Below are 20,060 nucleotides of genomic sequence, written 5' to 3'. Positions count from 1 at the left end.
GTTGAAGACCAGCCCGGCCAAATTGGTGAAACCCCGTCTTTACTAAAAATACAAAATTTAGCCAGGCATGGTGGCTCTCGCCTGTAGTCCCAGCTACTCAGGAGGCTGAGGCACAAGAATCACTTGAAACTGGGAGGTGGAGGTTGTAGTGAGCTGAGATTGTGCCACTGCACTCCAGCCTGGGTGACAGAGCAAGACTCTGTTTCAAAAAAATAAAAATAAAAAAAATAATGAAACCTAGGAGGATAGCTGAAGGTGACAGAGCAAGACTCTGTTTCAAAAAAATAAAAAAATAATGAAACCTCGGAGGATAGCTGAAGAGTTTTAATCCTGTTTAGTAATATACTTCTTGATCCATTAACAAGTTTAAAGAAGTCTTAGGAATTCTTATGCAACATGGAATTTTGATCAGGATCAGGGCATGACATATTTCCAGAAGTGTGGAACAATAAACTACTATACTAATTAGTACTAATGTTAACTATCAGTGTATATCCACATGTAATATATTTAGCTTTTTAAAACACTGACTTTCTACCTTTAGTCATGGGAGTATAAAAGTCAGGAACACAGAATATCAAATATTGTATTAAATAATCTGTTCTGGTTTGCTTGTGTTGTACTAAAAATTTGATTTAAAATAACTAATTTATTTTTGAGAGTATGTATATAAGCAATAATATACAATTATACTATAAGCTAAGTTTATTTAAGGTACAAGGAAACAATGATTATACATATACTTACAACAGGCACTAATCCTGGTTCTCCCTTTTGTCCCTATGACATTAAAAACAATTTAAAAGTTCAATTAGCACAATATAATGGCTTGCTGGGCAAAAACATGCCACCCTAGAATATGCCATGTAAACACAGGGAATTTCTATGTAAGAAATGCAAAAAAACTGCAAAAAGAAAGTTAACAATTTTTAGGATATTTAGTCAGACATTATTCATTAAAATATTACTGCTCACCTGAAAGACATTAAAAAAATCAAATGTGTGAAATATGTAAAGCTATTTTGCTTCAGTTTTTACATAGATCAAATCCAAAGAGTTGACTAGAGCACAATATAGTTGCAACAAAAAGATGTAAAGATGAAGCACCAGAGGAAAAACTACTACTGAAAGACTGAAAACACAAAAAGAGTCAGAAATTGTAATACATCAAAACTAATATAAATTAATATATACAAATTTCACACTTTTATTATATGACATATAGTTGTCAGGATCTAATCAGATGCCATTCCTGAACTACTAGCACTCTTTTTTAGTACTCATGGAAGGGCATTAAAAATGAGTACATGTGCTCATCTTTAATAAAAAAGAAAGAAAAAATAATAATTCCACTCAGATAATTCTCAATACCTGAAGAAAATCTAGGAAAAAAAATCAATTGACTAAAAAAATCAAAAACAACATAAGAAACTATCATGTAAGTAAATAGGGTCAGGTCAGTATAATTGCTTTTATAATAGATGTAACAAATATAATAGATGTAGATAGAATTTATTTTGATTCTTACAGCTTTTCTCAGAAATTGAATCCTCATTGCATGATATCAGGTACATAGATTAAATAATACTGGACGAATTGTAGCTTTATATATTTCTACTTAATCATTTACTAATTTGTATTCTTCACTTCAAAATTTGTCTTCCAACAGATTTTGATCTCCTCAAAGTCATGGTTGTGTCTTAGTCTACTTTACATGCTGAGCATAGCACACGGAAGCATTCAATGAATTCTTAAAATGTATTACTTTCCATTAATGTATTACGAAATAATGCTTTTTACTGGGCAATTGTGTAGGATGAATATGCATTTAACAACTATCTCTAAAATGTAGAAAAAAACAAGAAGAATGAGTTCTAGTTTATTTTATTTCTCCTTTAATATATATTATTCCTTAATCTGATTATAAAAACAATACCTGTTCATAGTAGGAAATTTTGAAAATAGAAGAAATATCCAAAAAAAAAAAAAAAAAACCCCTAACTATCCTACTCTACACCCTGGAGATAACCACTGTTAATGTTCTGGCATTCTTAGTTTTCCACCATCTGCATCTGCATGCGCTTTGAGCATCTAATCAATGCCTCATTATCTTACTGTTAAATTTTGTTTTCATTTTTAAGTTTAAGGATGACATTAAAATGAATATCCTTGTTCATAAATGTGTGCATGGTATCTCTATTAATACCTTATGATATGTTTTTAGAAGTTAAATTTGTAGATCAAAGACATTGTAAGTTTTTTAACCCATATCACCAAATTGTACTACTAAAGACACAATCTTGTATCCTTCCAATACTATCCTGACAAAACTCCGTGAAGTGAAATGATGGACTTAACGGCAGACCTAATAATAACTCAATCATACTTGCTGATTCTAATGTTGAAGCAGTAAATACTCTGGAAGTCAGGAATAAATTGAGAATCCAAAAGAAGGAAAGGGCTTTCCAGAAGCAGGAGGCAGTTCTATAGGGTAAGTTCAAGATAGAAACACTAGGGACTAACAGCCAACCTACACAAAGCCTAGGACAAGAAAGAATCAACATATATGGGCTTCAAAGTAAAATAGGCTTATTTCTGCATGTTCACATCCACTAACTTCTAGAGCCTTATATTTTAAAAAATACAAAAATAATAAAAATTTACCATGTAAGAGCTATAATAAAAGATATTTTTCAAAATGCTGAAAGAATTTGAATTGTTTAGAAAGGGTACGTAAATTTGTGTCCAATAAACAAAGGACTTTATGATGCTGAAACAATGCTCCTTCTAAAGCAAGACTAGAAGAACAAATAAAAAGAGAGGACAAATTATTTCAGTCAGAATGAGAAAAATGGAATAGTCTGCTAAGAACAGTTGTGAAATTTCCATCCTAAGAGACCTACAAGCAAAATGCACTTTATGTTTACTTTGTATGTAGGGAAATAGAACTCTCTGATACCTGTCTTACCTAAATTGTAGGCTTTTTGATATATGACTGTTCTGTTGCTGCACAATATTTAAAAGGGATTAAGTGTTCAATTATAAGTTTCTGATAATAAATTCCCTAATGATTCTATAGATTTCTTATTTTGTATATAAGCCACAAATGTAAATATTTGTTTCTACTGTTTTTATTAATACAGGCTCTGAAAGTTAATTTGTATGGAATAATGGTTTGTCTAAAGTTTTACTAAATTTAATTTTCATATCCACTGAGAAACATAAAGTTCATGTACTCAGATCCAGATGTGCATTACAATTACTTATCATTTAATACCATGTGGACATGCTTTGTAGAATGTCATTACCATGCAAGCAGTCATAGTGTTTTTCTCACATTTGCATCATCTACACCATTTGCCTCACAGCCATATAAAAAAGATTCAGTAATTATGTTGGAGTTAACATGAATCAATCAATCAATCAATGAGTTGTAAGTAAATATCAATATGGATATAAGCCAAGAACAAATTGCATTTTTATAACATTGCTTTGCTCTTGTGTTTCTGATGATACCTGATGACAAATGAAAACGAGTCATGAAGATAGTGGCACACAACTACAGTCTGCTACATTGGCAGCTGCTTTGAGTATATTCTTCACCCAGCTCTCCCACACTACCTTTGGAGAAAGGCAGCAAATGACACAGTCTACCAGTTATCTCTCTAAGTCGGGTAACTGCTAACTGAATTAAACTGATTATTTCATGGCAGTACTCATTGTTAGGCTTTTGTGTTGTTTCATAGATCGATCTGTCTGTCTATCCGTGCATCCATGCATCTTTCACCTACCTATCAACTTTGTTCAAGGCCTAAACCAATCTGCTAAGTTTCCATTTATTTTCATTTTCACAGTAAATTAAATGTGAGACAGCATTTGCAGCCTTTCTCCTTTGACATATATTCATATCTAATTTATTCCAAATGAGACAAATTTATGATATTGCCTTCTGAAACAAAATGTGTAAAACTGGCCAAGATCTCCCCTCGATAGCATCACTCTCATTTATCAAGAAAGTGTAGCATTGCTTTGTCCGTTATCTGATAAATTCGTTTATTAAAGTTCCACTGTGTGCAAAAGCAAAGAAAATTTATGGAAATTGGGACCAGTAACCATTTCTACTCCCTTGATCCCTGTGCCCATCTCATTTGGATAGGATTGAAGCAAATGCCATTATTTTCAAGATAATCAAAAAACAGAGAGCACTCTTGGGCAAAAAGAACTCTCTTCGCTTCGTAGGATTACTTTACTGATGGAAAGTGACCAAGCTGACCAGCTATACTTGAGTCATGGATGCAGCCTACTACCCTGTTTTCAAGGGTAAAGCTTGTGTCCAGAATTAGATTTTAAGCTCTCTGAAGGTGAAGGAGGGGAGAGGAGGGGAAGAAATGCCTGGTTGGTAAAATGTTCAATTAATTCTGGATCTTTACTTCCCAACCAATGAGAGAAGGGCTATAGGCCCATTGAAGTCAAATTGACATTCTTCATTCCTTCCTTCCTTCCTCCCTTTCTTCCTTCCTCCTTACCTTCCTCCTATCTTTTCTTTCTTCCATCAAATGTGTATTGTACTTCTAATATGTGCAAAGTATGTACTATGCAATCATAAATGCAAAGAATAAAAAGGTTAGTAAGACACTGTCAATCCCTAAAGATGTCACAACTTTCTGGCAGAAACAGATATACACACAGAAATTAACCATAAAGTGAATGGTTAGAGGCATCTGTCCTTTGGAAACACAGTAGCTGAACTGTGCTCATATACTTGTCACAATGTATTTGTATGGTACTTTGTACTTTTCAAAAGCTTTCAAACGTTTCAGAGCACAGTTCTGTGTGGATAGTATTGGATATAACTCTGCTTATGAAAAAGAAATGATGCAAAGTAACACTTACCTTTCTTCCTCTACCTGTAAAAAGAAAAGAGTAAATGTGTTATTTTATGAAGAAACAATTATTGAGAATCTGCTAAATATTTACTTTCAATAACAGATTTCTTCTGGCGTCAGAATTACGGTGATAGTGATTACAGTCTTCAGCAGTAAGCAGAACTCAAAAGCTTTTGTTTTTTTTTTGTTTTGTTTTGTTTTTATTTTTTTTTATTATACTTTAAGTTCTAGGGTACATGTGCATAACGTGCAGGTTTGTTACATATGTATACTTGTGCCATGTTGGTGTGCTGCACCCATCAACTCGTCAGCACCCATCAATTCATCATTTATATCATGTATAACTCCCCAATGCAATCCCTCCCCCCCATGATAGGCCCCAGTGTGTGATGTTCCCCTTCCCGAGTCCAAGTGATCTCATTGTTCAGTTCCCACCTATGAGTGAGAACATGCGGTGTTTGGTTTTTCTCTTCTTGTGATAGTTTGCTAAGAATGATGGTTTCCAGCTGCATCCATGTCCCTACAAGGTTTTGAATCAATACTTCCACAAAAGGCAAAAAATGCATCTTTTTGGAAAATTCTAACATGATATTAATATTCTTCACAACATTTATATGACATTTAAAGTTCATTAAATTATTAAATTAACTATTAAAGCTATAATGAATTATTTCATCAATATTCTCTATTTTCACTTTTTATAATTTTATGAGTAAGGCTGTTTATTCATATGGTTCAAAAGCAAAAATGTATTAAAAGTATACAATTACACACTAAAAAATTTCATTCCATCCAGTCCTATTTTCCCTATTTCCACTTTACCCCCAACCCCACAGGAGGCCACTATTCTTGGTTTCTTATATGTTGTTGTCAAGTTTAGTTTGGCATATTTAAGAAAATTGTTATAGACTCATTTTTCTACTTTTTCCATACTGTTCTTCACTTGTCTGTATATCACGTAGATCGTTAAATCTTACAGATCTTGCTTATCAGTATATAGTTTCTTTATTGTTTTTCTTAATTTTTTATAAGATTCCACTATATTAATCTAACACAATCTATTTAATTAATCTTGACCTTTACCCATTAAGGACATGTGGATAGTTTCTAATCTTTTGTTATCACTAGGATGTACTTTATCAACTAACTAGGACAATTTTAAGAATGAAAGCGAAAGCTATTATTTATTATGCCAAGAAAATTGATATAATTTGAGGTTTTCCTGGGCAAGCTAGAATGGAGGTCATACTGGCTATTAAAAATATTGTAATGAGTAATTGTTACATATATGCTACATGCAAGTATATTTGTAAGATAAATTCCCCAATATCCTTTTTGAGTTGAAAGGTACAGGCATTGGTAACTTGACAGATACTACCAATGTCCCTTCATAGAAATTATACCATTTTACACTCCACAAATAATGGACACATTTCCCTACAGGCAATACGCAGTGATACCCAGTATGCTATCAAACATTTTAATTTTGGCCAATCTGATACATAAAACATGATAGCTCAGTAAAGTTTTCATTCACATTTATTTTATTATGAGAAAATCTGACAGTCTTGTCATATATTGAAAAATCATTTGTATTTCCTTGCTTGAATGATTAGCTAACTTTCCTTGCCTATATTTTTATTAGTTTTTTTATATCTAGCATTTCTTTATATGTAAAGAATATTAATTCTTTGTGAATTGAGTTGCAAACATTTCTACTTTGCTCATTGTTTGTGTCACACAAATGTTATTATTTTTGTACATTTTTATGGTTTCTGGGCTTTGAGTCAGAATTAATAAAATCATATATTTTTAAAGACTATAAAGAAATTATCCTATGTTATCTTTGGAACCATTATGATTTAATTTTTCTCATTTAAATCATTGCTTTATTTAGAATTTGTGCTAGTGTAGAATATATTTTTATTATTCAACTTAATTTTTTTTCCAGATGATTGCCTAGCCATTCCAACAAGGTTTATGAAATAATTATTCTTTTCTCCACTGCGAAGATGCCATCCTTATTGTATTCAATCTGACCATGTATATTTGGATCTACTTCAAGATTTTATTTTATTCAGGTATCTACATCACATTTTTTAAACTAATGAATCCTTTTAAAAATCTTGGAGGGCTAGTCATCCTTAATTGCTCTTATTCTTAAGGATTTGCCTGATTATTCTTTCTTGTTTAATCTATGTAAACTTTAATTTACAATATGTTGAATTCTCAAAGAAAGTGTGCTATGTTTATACTGGCATCATCTTAAAGTCACTAATTAACTTATGGATAATTTATGTGAGTGTAATGTTTAGTCTTTCTAACCAAGAACATAATATGACATTCAGTTTTTTAAAGACTTAGTTTGAATTAGCAGTATTTAAAAATGTTTGTCAGATTTCATACATTTTGTGTATCCTTAAGCATCTGTTGCTATTACAAATGAGGAATTTTTATTCCTATTATTTCTTCTATGATGTAATTGTTCATACATAGTAAATCTATTAATTTCTGCTTGTTTATTTTGTACTCTCGTGTCTTACCAAATTATATATTTTTTTGTAGTTTTTTTTTTTTTTACTCAATTTAACAGGTTTGTAAGCATACAACTGTATTTTCTGCAAGTGGATAGTTTTTGCTCCTCTTTTTAGATTTTTGAAACCTCTGATTTCATTTTCTAATGTCAAATTATTTATTCAGGCACATTCAGTACTGTTAAATGGTAATGGTGATAATAGATACTCATTCTATCTTTGTATTTAGTAGGGATGCTTTTAGTATTAAGCATAATGAAACTTTTAAGTTGAGGTGTAAATATTGTATTGTGTTATTATCATTTATTACCAAGTTAGTAACAGTCTTTATCGAAAGTATTTACTGATCATTGTCAAATAGTTTTACTTTAATTATAAAGGAATTCATATGCTTTCTCTTCATAGATCTGTTAAGATAATTATTTTTATAATAGCTTTCTTAATATTCAATTATTTTGCATTTGTGGAATAAGCTCTACTTTTTCATGACTAATTACTCTCTTAATATGCTAATAGACTTAATATTTTATTTAGAATTTTAAAAAATATTTATCAGATCAGTTCATAGTTTTGTGTGTGTGTCACTGTTATTACTTTTGCTGTAAATAATATACTTCATAGCAAAACTTTGAAAGTTTGCTGTCTCAGTGTTCAAGAAGAGGTTTTAAAAGCATTAAAACGATCTTTTTAAGACCTTTTAGTTGTTTGACACAACTGTGAAAACACCTGGAGTTGCTGCTTTGGGAATCTAGCTGCTTTACAAATTTCTGTCTCTTCTAAGAAAATCCATGTTCTAAGATTTTCTCTTTCTACCAGGGCTAGTCTCAGTAAATTACATTGTCTTAGAAAATTATTCATTTCATATTGGTTTTTAAATTTATGAAGATACAATTGAATAAAGGGACCTCTTAATAATTATTTTATGTTGTTTTATTTTCGTTAGGCAATTTTTTCTTTATCATTTTTTGCTTTAGGTTAGATCTTTTGGTTGGGTTTTTATAGGACCATATTTTGGATTTACATGTTATTTCCACTATATTTCAGTTTTCTCACTTTTCAACTTCTGTTTTTACCTTTACAGTTTTTTCTTCTACTTACTTTCAGTTTATTTTGTTGATTTTTTTAACTTTTTGAGAAAGATGCTAAATGAATATACTTTTATTCTTTCTTTTTTATTTATATAAGCATAGAACTATGATTTTTCGTTAAAATTTTAAAAATAAAATGTTTCACTATGTTTTTAAGTATCTTTGGTGTATTAGAACTTATGTTTAAAAAGATTTATATACAAGTTCTATCAATTATATTCCATATTCTGTTAAATTATGTTAACATTCTTTTACATTACTCATAGATCTATATTTGTTTAGACAGTTTCTATTAGTTTCACTAAAATGAGCAAAGATAAAATTGACAGTATTTCTTTTTTCTTACATGCCCCTCAGGTTTTCTTCTAGCATTCAATTTTAACAAGGAAATGTTCTTTTTAGCATTTACTTTTGTAGTGTTAAATGTGCCACTACTTTGTTCATGTGATTTATCAGGTTTGAATGATATTTTCTGACTTTCACCCTTAAAGATGAGTAATTACCAAACTCACTCTAGTTCATACGTTCTTTTGCCTCCCCCTTTCATTATATGTAAATTTTATAATTATTTCTGCATTGTCAGAAGCTATAATATTTACAATCCCATCTGTCACCCTAACTTACACTTTTGTTTTAGTCTTTTTCTAGAGTTAAATATAATAAATGCTCACATAAGTTCTTTGACAGTTTCCTCAATTAACTCTGGGTTGTCTTGCATTTAGCCGATGGTAGTTTCCCTGGGAAATTTATAGAAACAATATTCCCAGAGAAATTTTTTCTATAGCTTTTATATTTGAAGGAGAGAATGGATTTATATTTAACATTAATTAACCATATTCTCTCCTTAAGAAATATGTATATATTGCTCCACTGTCTTCTGACACTGGATACTGTGGAGAAATTTGTGACCAGTCTTAATAACTTCTCCCTTTAGAAATAATCTGTTCTTATTCTTTGAAATTCTAAAGAAGTATTTATTTATCTTTAAAGTTTAATGACTTTAAATAAGTTACATATGTCTCTGTTAACTCTTTTGGATCAATTTTTCAGACATGTGGTTGCCATTTAAATATTGAAATTAAAGTTTTATTTTACTTCACAAAATGTTTATCGTATTATGTTGTTATTTGTTCCACTCAATTGTATTATTTTTTTCTTTGGGTACTCGTCTTCAGGGTTATCCCTTGCTTGTCTTCCACATCAATTATTTCTTAACTCTTTAAAAATTGTAATTCATTATTTTCCTATTCTCATGGCCCTTGCTTTATTTTGTGTAATATCAACTGTCCTTGTGATCCCTCCTATTTCATCTTCATTTCCTTGTGATGACTTGATTTTCCATTTCTTTTCTGACCATTACTTTTTTCTGCTTTATAGCCTTCTTTCTTAAAGATAATTACTTTATTAAGTTTTTTTTGGTTCACGGTAAAATGATAGGTCAGAATTTTCACATGGTCTATAGTAATGTATTTTATGGTGTGTTCTTTATCTCATAAATTTAGCTGAACTCAACCACTTTTTACCTTATGGCATCTGTGTATAATGTGATTGCCAGCTCCTAGACCAACCATTTGAAGGAGACTGTACATTTTGGTGTGTTTTCTGATATTTGCCACCATTGTTCCCATTTGCTCTTCACTTACCACCACAGATTTAATTTTACTTTATTCCTGGGCTTCTTTGATGATTGCATTTGCTTTGGGTAGCTCTTACATGTTTTGGTTTTAATTCTTTCTTTTATATATTTCTTATTACATTACTGAAAATTGAGTGTAGGTATTTATCCAAGGCACATTGCTTCTGTTCAAGAGGCAGAGAAGAGGTAAGTTGCTATCTATTTCCATGTACATACTGTTGAAACCTTTATTGTATTTGCTGTTATTTGCAATGAAATTTTGAAAAACAAAATAAAGCCTTGATATTGTCTTGACAATGATGAATTAGAAGTCTCATGACTGCTAACACAAATAACCTAAAGGTTTAATATTGCTCTTACTTCATTTATTGAAACCTATAAATATAAACTTGTTTCCCTGACATGTATCTTTAAAATATGTACTCATACTGCAATACATAATATCTGTTAAACACAGAAACTTTTTCTTCAAAGAAGTTTTAAAAGCTTTACTTTATATTATTTTTTCTCATGGAAATCTGTTTCATTCTTTACCTAGCCAACATGAAAAGCATTCTGCATTTAAGAGCCAATGTAGGCTGGGCACGGTGGCTCACACCTGTAATCCCACCACTTTGGGAGGCCGAGACGGGTGGATCACGAGGTCAGGAGATCGAGACCATCCTGGCTACGGTGAAACCCCCGTCTCCACTAAAAATACAAAAAATTAGCTGGGCGTGGTGGTGGGCCCTGTAGTCCCAGCTACTGGGGAGGCTGAGGCAGGAGAATGGTGTGAACCCGGGAGGCTGAGCTTGCAGTGAGCCCAGATCCCGCCACTGCACTCCAGCCTGGGCGACAGAGCGAGACTCCGTCTCAAAAAAAAAAAAAAAAAAAAAAGAAGAGCCAATGTAATACAGGGTGCTGTGGTACTAAATTACATTAGGAATAAGTATTCCATTCACTAGGACAAAGTTGGCATCATTGAGGATAAATGTGTTTTCTAGATCTTCTCTTAGGCATTAATGGACTTAAAAGGGAAACTGAAAAATAACTTGGAGGCACTCATCATGCATATGGTAACAAATGCTTCAGATATTTAAGAAGACAGGAAATTACTGTCTGCTTCTATCTAACTTTAGATAAAGTGAGTGAGCAAAATCATTAATCATTAACCCCAAAAGCCACCGAAAAAGCTGCTTAATTATTCTCTTGGGTTGCTGAACGCTGAAAGTGAAAAACACTGCGACTATAAAGGTGAGTAACTGGATCAATTATGTGTTGGCCCTAAACATTCTTACCAAAATTTGTATTGCCACCTCCAGGTGTTTGTGAACAGACAGGACAGCATTCCCCAGGGGGCGTTACAGGATCGGCACAGTCCAGCACATCCTGGCACTCTATCTTGTCACAGAGAATGGCTCCATTGTCACAGACACAGATCTGGCAAGGGGCAGGTTTCCAAATGTCCCTGTTTAAGTACATCTGGCCATTCTGAGTGCAGGCTATTTCTTCACCATATCCTTCTAAAATAACAAGAAAAGAAAGAAGAGGTTAGTAATCTGAAATTAGGAATTGGGAAAATATTTTAAAAGGTGAGCCATCTTGTGGATTCTAAAAAATTCTGGACTAAGAAGTAACCTTCCAAGGAGCCAAACACAAATGAACTGATTTCATTTTGTAACAAAATAATATGTAATTCACCATGAAATGATGATAATGTATCCTTGCATGATAGGGGAAGAAATAAAAGTGATACAATGGAAGTATATTTTTTAACCAGATAATGCTTCCTTCAAGATTTTATTCTTTAAGGTATGAATGATGAATGAGAATATCAGTAGAGAGGAATAAAAGAGAACCATCCAAAAATGGGGAAAAAATGAATAATTCAAAGGAGAATATATAATTCGAATGTTTGGTGAACCCTATTATGACTTGCAACTCACTGGAAACTTTAGTAAATTCCACAACAGGAGACAGTACCTTTTCATGTACCATAGAAAAAAACTGCAAAAAGGAAAAAGGTGTATGTTTTTATTAAAATTATTTTTAAATATACAGGAAAAAAAGAATAACCATGTCCCATTGCATGGAGTACAATTCCATTTGATATCCTAAATTAATGGTGTTTACTCAACTATGGCAGAAATGCAAAACTTATGCAGGTAATGAGTTAATTACGTTTGCATCAAAATTAATTAAGGAAAACCATAGCCAAAACAATACAGTAAGTTAATATATATTTGCCTAGTGCTTTTCTACATTTACATTACAATTAAGAAAGCTTGGGAAAATACATATATATGTGTGTGTACATATATTGCACAAGAGCAGTTCTATTATACATTACTAATAAGTAAACACATATATTACATCATTAACTTTGTGATTTTATAACAATACTATAGAATTTTAAAACATAATGTGGATCAAATCATCCTTGCTTAAATACATCAAGAACTTCCCAACTACTTAAATTCAAAACTTCCTATAATTATAAAGGCTAAAGACCTTCTTTCTCATTTCTTGCACAACTTGACCACTTTTGCCTAGCATTACCTCTCCTTCCTTCATCCCAGGACCACATGGCTATCTATCATTACTTCAATGTCGTCTCCCCATGAAATTCTTTTCTGACTACCCTGCAAAAATTAGACTTCCTTTACCCAATTGATATTTTTCAGAGACCTTTTCAAAGAACTCATTCACTTGGCCATTCGTTCATTTATTCATTCATTCATTGTGTATTATATGCTAGGTAATTGAAGAGATACTAAAATGTGAACAAATAGGCAAAAATCACTGCCCTCAGGAAGTTTATTAGAATGAGTATTAATTTTTAATTATTGTTTATTTTATCTCCCTCACTAGAGAAAAACTACATGAAAGTAAGGACTAGGTGTCTTGTTCATCACTGTATTTCTTTTCTTTTCTTCTTTTTTTTTTCTTTGAAATAACAAAATGGAGTTTTGTTCTTGTCACCCAGGCTGGAGTCCAATGGCGCGATCTCAGCTCACTGCAACCTCCACCTCCTCGGTTCAAGCAATTCTCCTGTCTCAGCTTCCCAAGTAGCTGGGATTACTGGCGCCTGCACCATGCCCAGCGAATTTTTGTATTTTTAGTGGAGACAGGGTTTCACCATGTTTGCCAGGCTGGTCTCCTGACCTCAAGTGATCCACCAGCCTCAGCCTCCCAAAGTGCTGGGATAACAGGCGTGAACCACTGTGCCTGGCCTCATCATTGTATTTCTAAAGCTTGATGCTATACCTTTCATAGAACTGCCATTTAATAAATACTTGTCTACTGGATGGATATAATGAATGAATCTAAACTATGGTAAACTAGTTTAATTGCACAGCATGAACTTTGTACTTCATAAAAAGATGTTTTAATGTAGTTGTAATGTAGTTGTAAGAATGTAATGAAAGATATTATCATTTGGCATATAAATATATTCAAATGATAATGCAAAGCTACATATGAAAATTATTTTAGTTTATAATACAGATATTAATCCAAAAATCTGCTTTATATAGTTTTTATTTGTCAATTATACCTTTAAAAAGCTGGAATAAAAACATTTTACTCACTGTCCTGTGGAATACTTTGCTTTATATATTTAGTCTTTCATCACAGATATTTGGCAAATGGAAAATTTCTCTCAGAGAGTAACACTACTATATGCTAATGGTTTGTGTGCTGTTTTATAAGATGAGGACTAAGTTTCTAATCTGTTTTATCTTCATTAAAAGACCTATATCACATAATACATATCTAATCAACAAAACAGTATTAGCTCTATGTCCATAGTGCTATTATAGTCATTTAAAACCAAGGGAAAAATAGAAATTATGTTTTAATATGCTTTTCTGGAAGATTATTTTGAAAAAATGAGAAATATATTCATCAAATAAAAAGTGTGACTTTTACATGAAATATCACTTTAACACAGTGTAATTCCATGATGAACATTTCCAGAGACACAACCTGTATAAAAATGGGCTTATGTCCATAGTTCACTGAACAATTCCGTTAAGTAGATAACTTAAGAGTAACTTTGCTCATTACATTTTATGATTGAGAAGGAAATATCCACTTACAAATGTTAAATGCTATTACCTGAAAATGAGATACTACTTCAATTAGCTTGTTTCTCTCATTACACACTCTTGGGTGGGGGTGCTGGGAGTTAAGTGCGTAAGTGCCTAGTACTAATTGTGCAAAATATTGAAAGCATATGTGGCTGGGTGTAGTGGCTCACACCTACAATCCCAGCACGTTGGGAGGCCAAGGTGAGAGGATTGCTTGAGGCCAAGAGTTCAAGACCAGCCTGGGCAATACAGTGAAACACTCTCTCTGCAAAAATTTAAAAGTTAGCCAGGCATAGTGGCACGTGCCTGTAGCTCCAGCTACTCTGAAGGTGAGGTGGGAAGATGATTTTAGCTCAGGAGTTCTAGGCTGCAGTGAGCTATGGCCATGCTATGCTGCTGCACTCCAGCTTGAGCAACAGAGTGAGACCCTGACTCACAAAAAGAAAAGAAGGAAGCATATGTGTTCCTTTCTGTCCTAAAAATATATATTATTGTGGAGTATTATATATATTATATATGTTACACATATAACTATATATATGTTTTTTATATACAACATTGTGGAGTGCTATATTTGTTATATAATAAATGAATATAATTAACTTATTATATAATTGTAATTATATAATATGTTTATTGTACAAATCTTGAAGGAGCCACAGAACAGGATAAGCAATCCCCTGAAGATTTATAAAATGAATTATTATAACAATATATGTTATTATTGGATAGACATTATATATGAGGATATATATTGCTGATGGAATAATTAGATATTTGGAAGTAGAGAATATGAAAAACAAAAACCAGATGACATGTAACAATGTCAATTAAATATTAAAATATGTGAGGGACTCTTCAAGGAGTAGCTTATCTTGTTCTTTGTGGCTCCTTTAGGGTTGGAACAAAAAGACACATTGTTTCGTCTTGTATTAACACCTAGAAGAGCAGTTTCTTTCTGAAAGTTTAAGACAACATAACTTCAACTCAAGGGGCAAAGAAGTAGGCCACTGGATTACTTTCTTTAAATGACAAAGCTAAAGGTTAGTTTTATACTCTGAGTCATCATGGGTTCCTTTCTCCTGAGAATTTATAATTAAATTTAAGATGATGTGGAAAGTTAGTTGGAATGCTTTTAAATAGTAAGGAGATGAAAAACCACATTCACTGTTAAACCCTTTCTCCTCTTCACTCAAACAAGAATCCATGCACATCACAGAGGGCTCAAAAACTCAGTGAACTCTCATTGTTCATGTCTGAATGAAAGACATGTACAAAGAAACAGTGGGTAGAAAATACAGGGTGTCTTGCAGTTTTCACGGATCTACATGGTAGTTGTACACCATATGATTAAGTTGTCCCTTCTGTTTTCTCCACGCTTACTTAAACGAAAAGAAAAGTCAAATAGAAAGCAAAATTGCGGCCAATTTGTTGAAAAAAATTGCAGTAAAGTTGTCATAATAGAATTATTTTATAAATGGCAGTACAGTATAAAATAACAAACATTTTCAAATGACATTCTGAGAAATTCAATTCTGTCCTCCTGGTTTCCCTATCCAAATCATAAAATTAACCCAAGCTGACATCCAAAGCTTAGATTCAAGGCCCAGGACTAAAAAAAAATAAAAATAAATAAATATTTCTTAAAATACCTGTATACTGGGGCCGGTCAGGGGGTGGGGTGGGGTTGAGAAAGGGAGAGCATTAGTAAAAATTAGAAAAAATAGCTAACGCATGCTGGGCTTAATACCTAGGTGATGGGTTGATAGGTGCAGCAAACCACAATGGCACACGTTTACCTACGTTAACAAACCTGCACATCCTGCCATGTACCCTGAAACTTAAAATAAAAATAAAATTTAAAGTTAAAAGTTGGATAAACAAATATTTTTATATAATCTAAAAATGAACCCCAAGACTATCATTTTGCATTACTTGTATTTTCTGCTGTTTATGTTTAACTTTCCTAAAATTGATTAGGACTGGTAGAAATCTGATAATATCATCACTATTTTTTAATTTTCATGGTGTTTTAACTTCCAAAATTTTTATCTTCTAAGCTACAAGATTCTTTTACCCTCACCAACTGTTCCAATAAATTGAATCCATTGTGAAGTCATTCCCACAAAACTTCTGACACTGATGTATTACAGAGAAAAGATATATTTTATCTGATCACATTTTATTTGAAGTCAACTCAATTTCTCTATGTTTCTCATATATCCTCATAGATTTGTCTTCTCATAAATCTTAAGTGCTTTTAAATTTAGTTGTAAGAATTCAGTTCTTAATCACTAGATGGCAGACCAAATCCACTATCTTATTATAACAATTAGAAACTAAATGATCACAATTGCAGCTTGCCAAATATATGTTATGCCCTGCATCCACATTTTTTCATAAATTATACTTGTGGAAAAAAAAATGCCTGCATAGAAATGACCATATTGAAACCTTGAACTGGCCAAGAGAGATGATTGTATTTGCATATTAAAGTATTGGAGTCTACTTAAAGGTTTTGAAAAATATATGAAATAAAAGTCCCTAAAATTATGTTAGATATTCTCTAGTCATTAACTAAAATTTTTCCATGCAGAAATAATATACAACACACACGTTTTACAAAAATTTTAAATCTCTTATTCAGACAAATGTTTGTGCTGATCATTTTTCCCTGGGAGCTGTGAGACTGTGAGTTCCTTGACAGCCAGAACTGTGTTTACCTCAGCAACGTTCACATTTAACGTCATACAATCCGTCTTTGATAAATGTGTGTGTAGCATGGATGAATGCAGATATGAATGAGGAAAGTAAGGAATTAGTACATTGATATGCCTGTTATAAAGATAAGCACTTTTAGCTCTCTTTCTTCCTTCCCTAATCTTTCCAGAGAGGATGTGCACTTAGGACCCCTTTTTTGAATGAAAGGGAATGGTCACTTGGTGGTTTTTACCAGGTGTGTCCCTGACATTCAGGCCTCTGTGTGACCAGAAAGGAAGAAGACTGTGTCAGTCACAAAAGTTCATATTTTAGAACAACCCTCAGCAAGCTATAGCAACCCTTCAGCCTTCCTGACCCAGCTGATTTAGGTCCCTTTTGGGATTGTGAAGATCTGGGCTACCATTATTTAAAGTTTATCTGACTGTAGAGGTCTTTGAGAGACTATAATCATGACACTGCCAGCCGGTGGCCTCATGAAGTGGAGAAAGAATGCCTTGTGGGACAAAGGAGGAGGTAGTAAAGCAGCCCACGAGTCCGTCTGGATGCCGCACATGCTGCCTTTAGTAATGCACAGCAGAGCGTGGGCTGCTGGATGGGGTTCCAGAGAACCTACCAAGGAAATCCTTCCCTTCCTTCTGCTCTAGGGCACTGTTTATCATTAGAAGGGAAAGACGAAGAGGGACAGCATTCAATTCCTTCTTTAGACACTGCAGAGGAGATGCCCAAAATTCCACATTCCTCATTTTGTTTTCCTTAAAAATTTCCAAATTTTAAAAATTAGATACATATGAAGCCACCAGGGATAACTGAGGGGGATCTATTCCATACTTTGACAATTTATTCTATCTCAGCCTCAAGATCTATGGGATGGTGGGAGGATAAGTATGTACGGGGCAGGCCTATGGGGTTTTACATCTTCTGTTCTTCAATTCACTACAAGGACTTTTACTTTCTAGTGAGCCCCGCAAGCTTAAATCTGGTTTTAGGATAGTTATCCAAATTATTATTTTTTCTGTGCCCTGCTCCTTTTTCCTTGTACCAACTGAACAAGAGTAGGCATTCAGTAATTATTTGAGCTGAGCTAAATTTCTGTTCCACTAAGGACAATCATGTTTTATATTCTGAAGCAATATAATGACAATTGTGAAAATTTTCCTTGAAATCTGAAAAATTAAAAAGGAGACAATCATAGAAAGCATTCATTTCAATGCATTTCAGTGAGCATATGAATTTTAAAAATTAGATAAACTGTGAAGTTGGTTGGTTTCTTCAGTGCAACCATTAAATGCTTTCCAATCTCACAAGCAAAGTTTTTCAGTTAACTAGTAAAACTGCTGTTTTTACTTTACTTAAAATGGAAAAAATAGAAAGGAAAAACTCTCATATTAGGTACTACTTAAGTTTTTTTCCATGTATCATTGGGAAATCTAAATGACTGTGGCCAAAATGTGAAACTAAAACTACACAAACTGCACATGCAATGCTCATCTACAATTCTGTCTGGAAGAGCAGATTTCAGTCTGCTAATGCATTTAACATAGATTTTTTTTTCCCCCAAATACATACCTCAAACTACTAAATAGTTGCAAAACACCACAAAGAGAATTGAGCCAACTCTATAATCTATACACTAGAAATTTTAGCTGTAATTTTTATAGCCACCCTTAGTTCTAATCTTAAATATTAATCCTCAGTGAATAAGTTTGGTACAGAGCTATGCCAAATGTGTCTGCCTACCTAAATACATGAAAAATTTGTAATTGTTCTGAATGATGTCTACTTAATCTCTCCTAGCCTAATATTGCTTGAGATAAACAGGAGAACCAAAAATCTGCTTAGCTATTTCTCTTTCAAAGGAGAAGTAAATATTCAGTAATATATAATATCCACATTTCAGATTTCCTTCATCTCCTTCCAGTCTTAGCTCAAATGTTACGTACTCTGGACACTTTACCAAAAAAATTGCACATGACTACACACACATACAACCATAACACTCTCAATTCACCAATTCTTATTCTTTTTTTTTCTTTTAATGTAGTAGTTATCACTTTCAAGCCTACTATATATTGAATTTATTATGTTTATTGTTTGTCACCCCATGATAGGATTATAGCGCTGTGAGAACAGATATAATTTATTTTGCTTCCTTTGTTGATATATCCTGATATCCTAGAACAGTGTCAGGATCACAGTAAATGCTCAAGAAGTATTTGTTGAATTAATTTGTTGAATATTAGTTGTTTGCTTAAGAAGCTTTATATGGTAAAGTCATTTTGTAATATTCTTTGTTATATAAAAAGGGACTTTTATATCTAAAGACAATTTTAAGAACACCAAGTAAGAGATCTATGCCACATTGAATACAAAATGATATGCTTCAACCCTGGGCTATTACCTGATTTTTAGAGAAGCCCCATTTTAGCTCCTTATTTAAATGTAGGCCAAACCTACAAGGCTTTAAAATAGCATTAATTATAGGAATATGATGTATCATCATTTATTCCAGACATTATATCCTAAGAGGAGCATATATTTTTACTCATTTTTGTAACCAAAAATAATTATTGTGTTTTAAGAGAATATTCATTATTGTATACTCAATGAGTATAAAATTAAATATTTTACATAAAACATTTTAGAATCAATGTAACTCTGTATTTTATTATGTCTTTGCAGCTTCATTTTGCCTTCTTTTTCAATTTTCCCTGATACAGAAGAATATTTAGGGCCTCTAGAGAAAATCCAGACATTGTAGTCAGCTTATTTCTTCCAATTCATTCTTTATTCTCTGCTCTTGCCTTGAGCAAGTTGAAATTTCTTTTACAATCCACCAAACATTCCACAGTTCTCAATGGCTCTTTGATCCCATTCATTTCGCTACCAAGGATTCTAAAATATTTTGAAGAAAATTTCTAAGAGGAATTTAAAGGGATGCCTCTTCCTGCATTATTCCCTCTGGAGCTCAGTTCTGGAGGCATGGGGTGAAGGGAGACTAGTGCTGTCATCCCAAAGGCCAAGTTCTCATTTTACCCTCTTAGAAATATCTAGTGACTTGAATTAGTATTCAGTTTTGTTCTGCTTTACATAAATTTAATTTACATCTATTTTGTAGCTATTAAAAA

General features: G+C 32.6%; 1 protein-coding gene across 1 annotated transcript in view; it reads right to left on the bottom strand.

Annotated features, from left to right (window-relative positions):
- COL5A2 (collagen, type V, alpha 2) overlaps positions 1–20,060 on the bottom strand; it is a 145,649-nt gene that overhangs the window by 67,835 nt on the left and 57,754 nt on the right. The window contains exons 2-4 of the mRNA XM_011936475.1: positions 11,422–11,646; positions 4,894–4,907; positions 748–780 (exon numbers count right to left, since the gene is read on the bottom strand). Coding sequence (XP_011791865.1) covers positions 748–780; positions 4,894–4,907; positions 11,422–11,646 — 272 coding nt within the window. The remainder of the gene's footprint in view (positions 1–747; positions 781–4,893; positions 4,908–11,421; positions 11,647–20,060) is intronic.

This window comes from Colobus angolensis, unplaced genomic scaffold (assembly GCF_000951035.1).
Source record: "Colobus angolensis palliatus isolate OR3802 unplaced genomic scaffold, Cang.pa_1.0 Scaffold153, whole genome shotgun sequence".
Taxonomy (NCBI): Eukaryota; Metazoa; Chordata; class Mammalia; order Primates; family Cercopithecidae; genus Colobus; species Colobus angolensis.
Note: the sequence above shows the minus strand (reverse complement) of the source record. Positions and strands in the feature narration are given on the sequence as shown.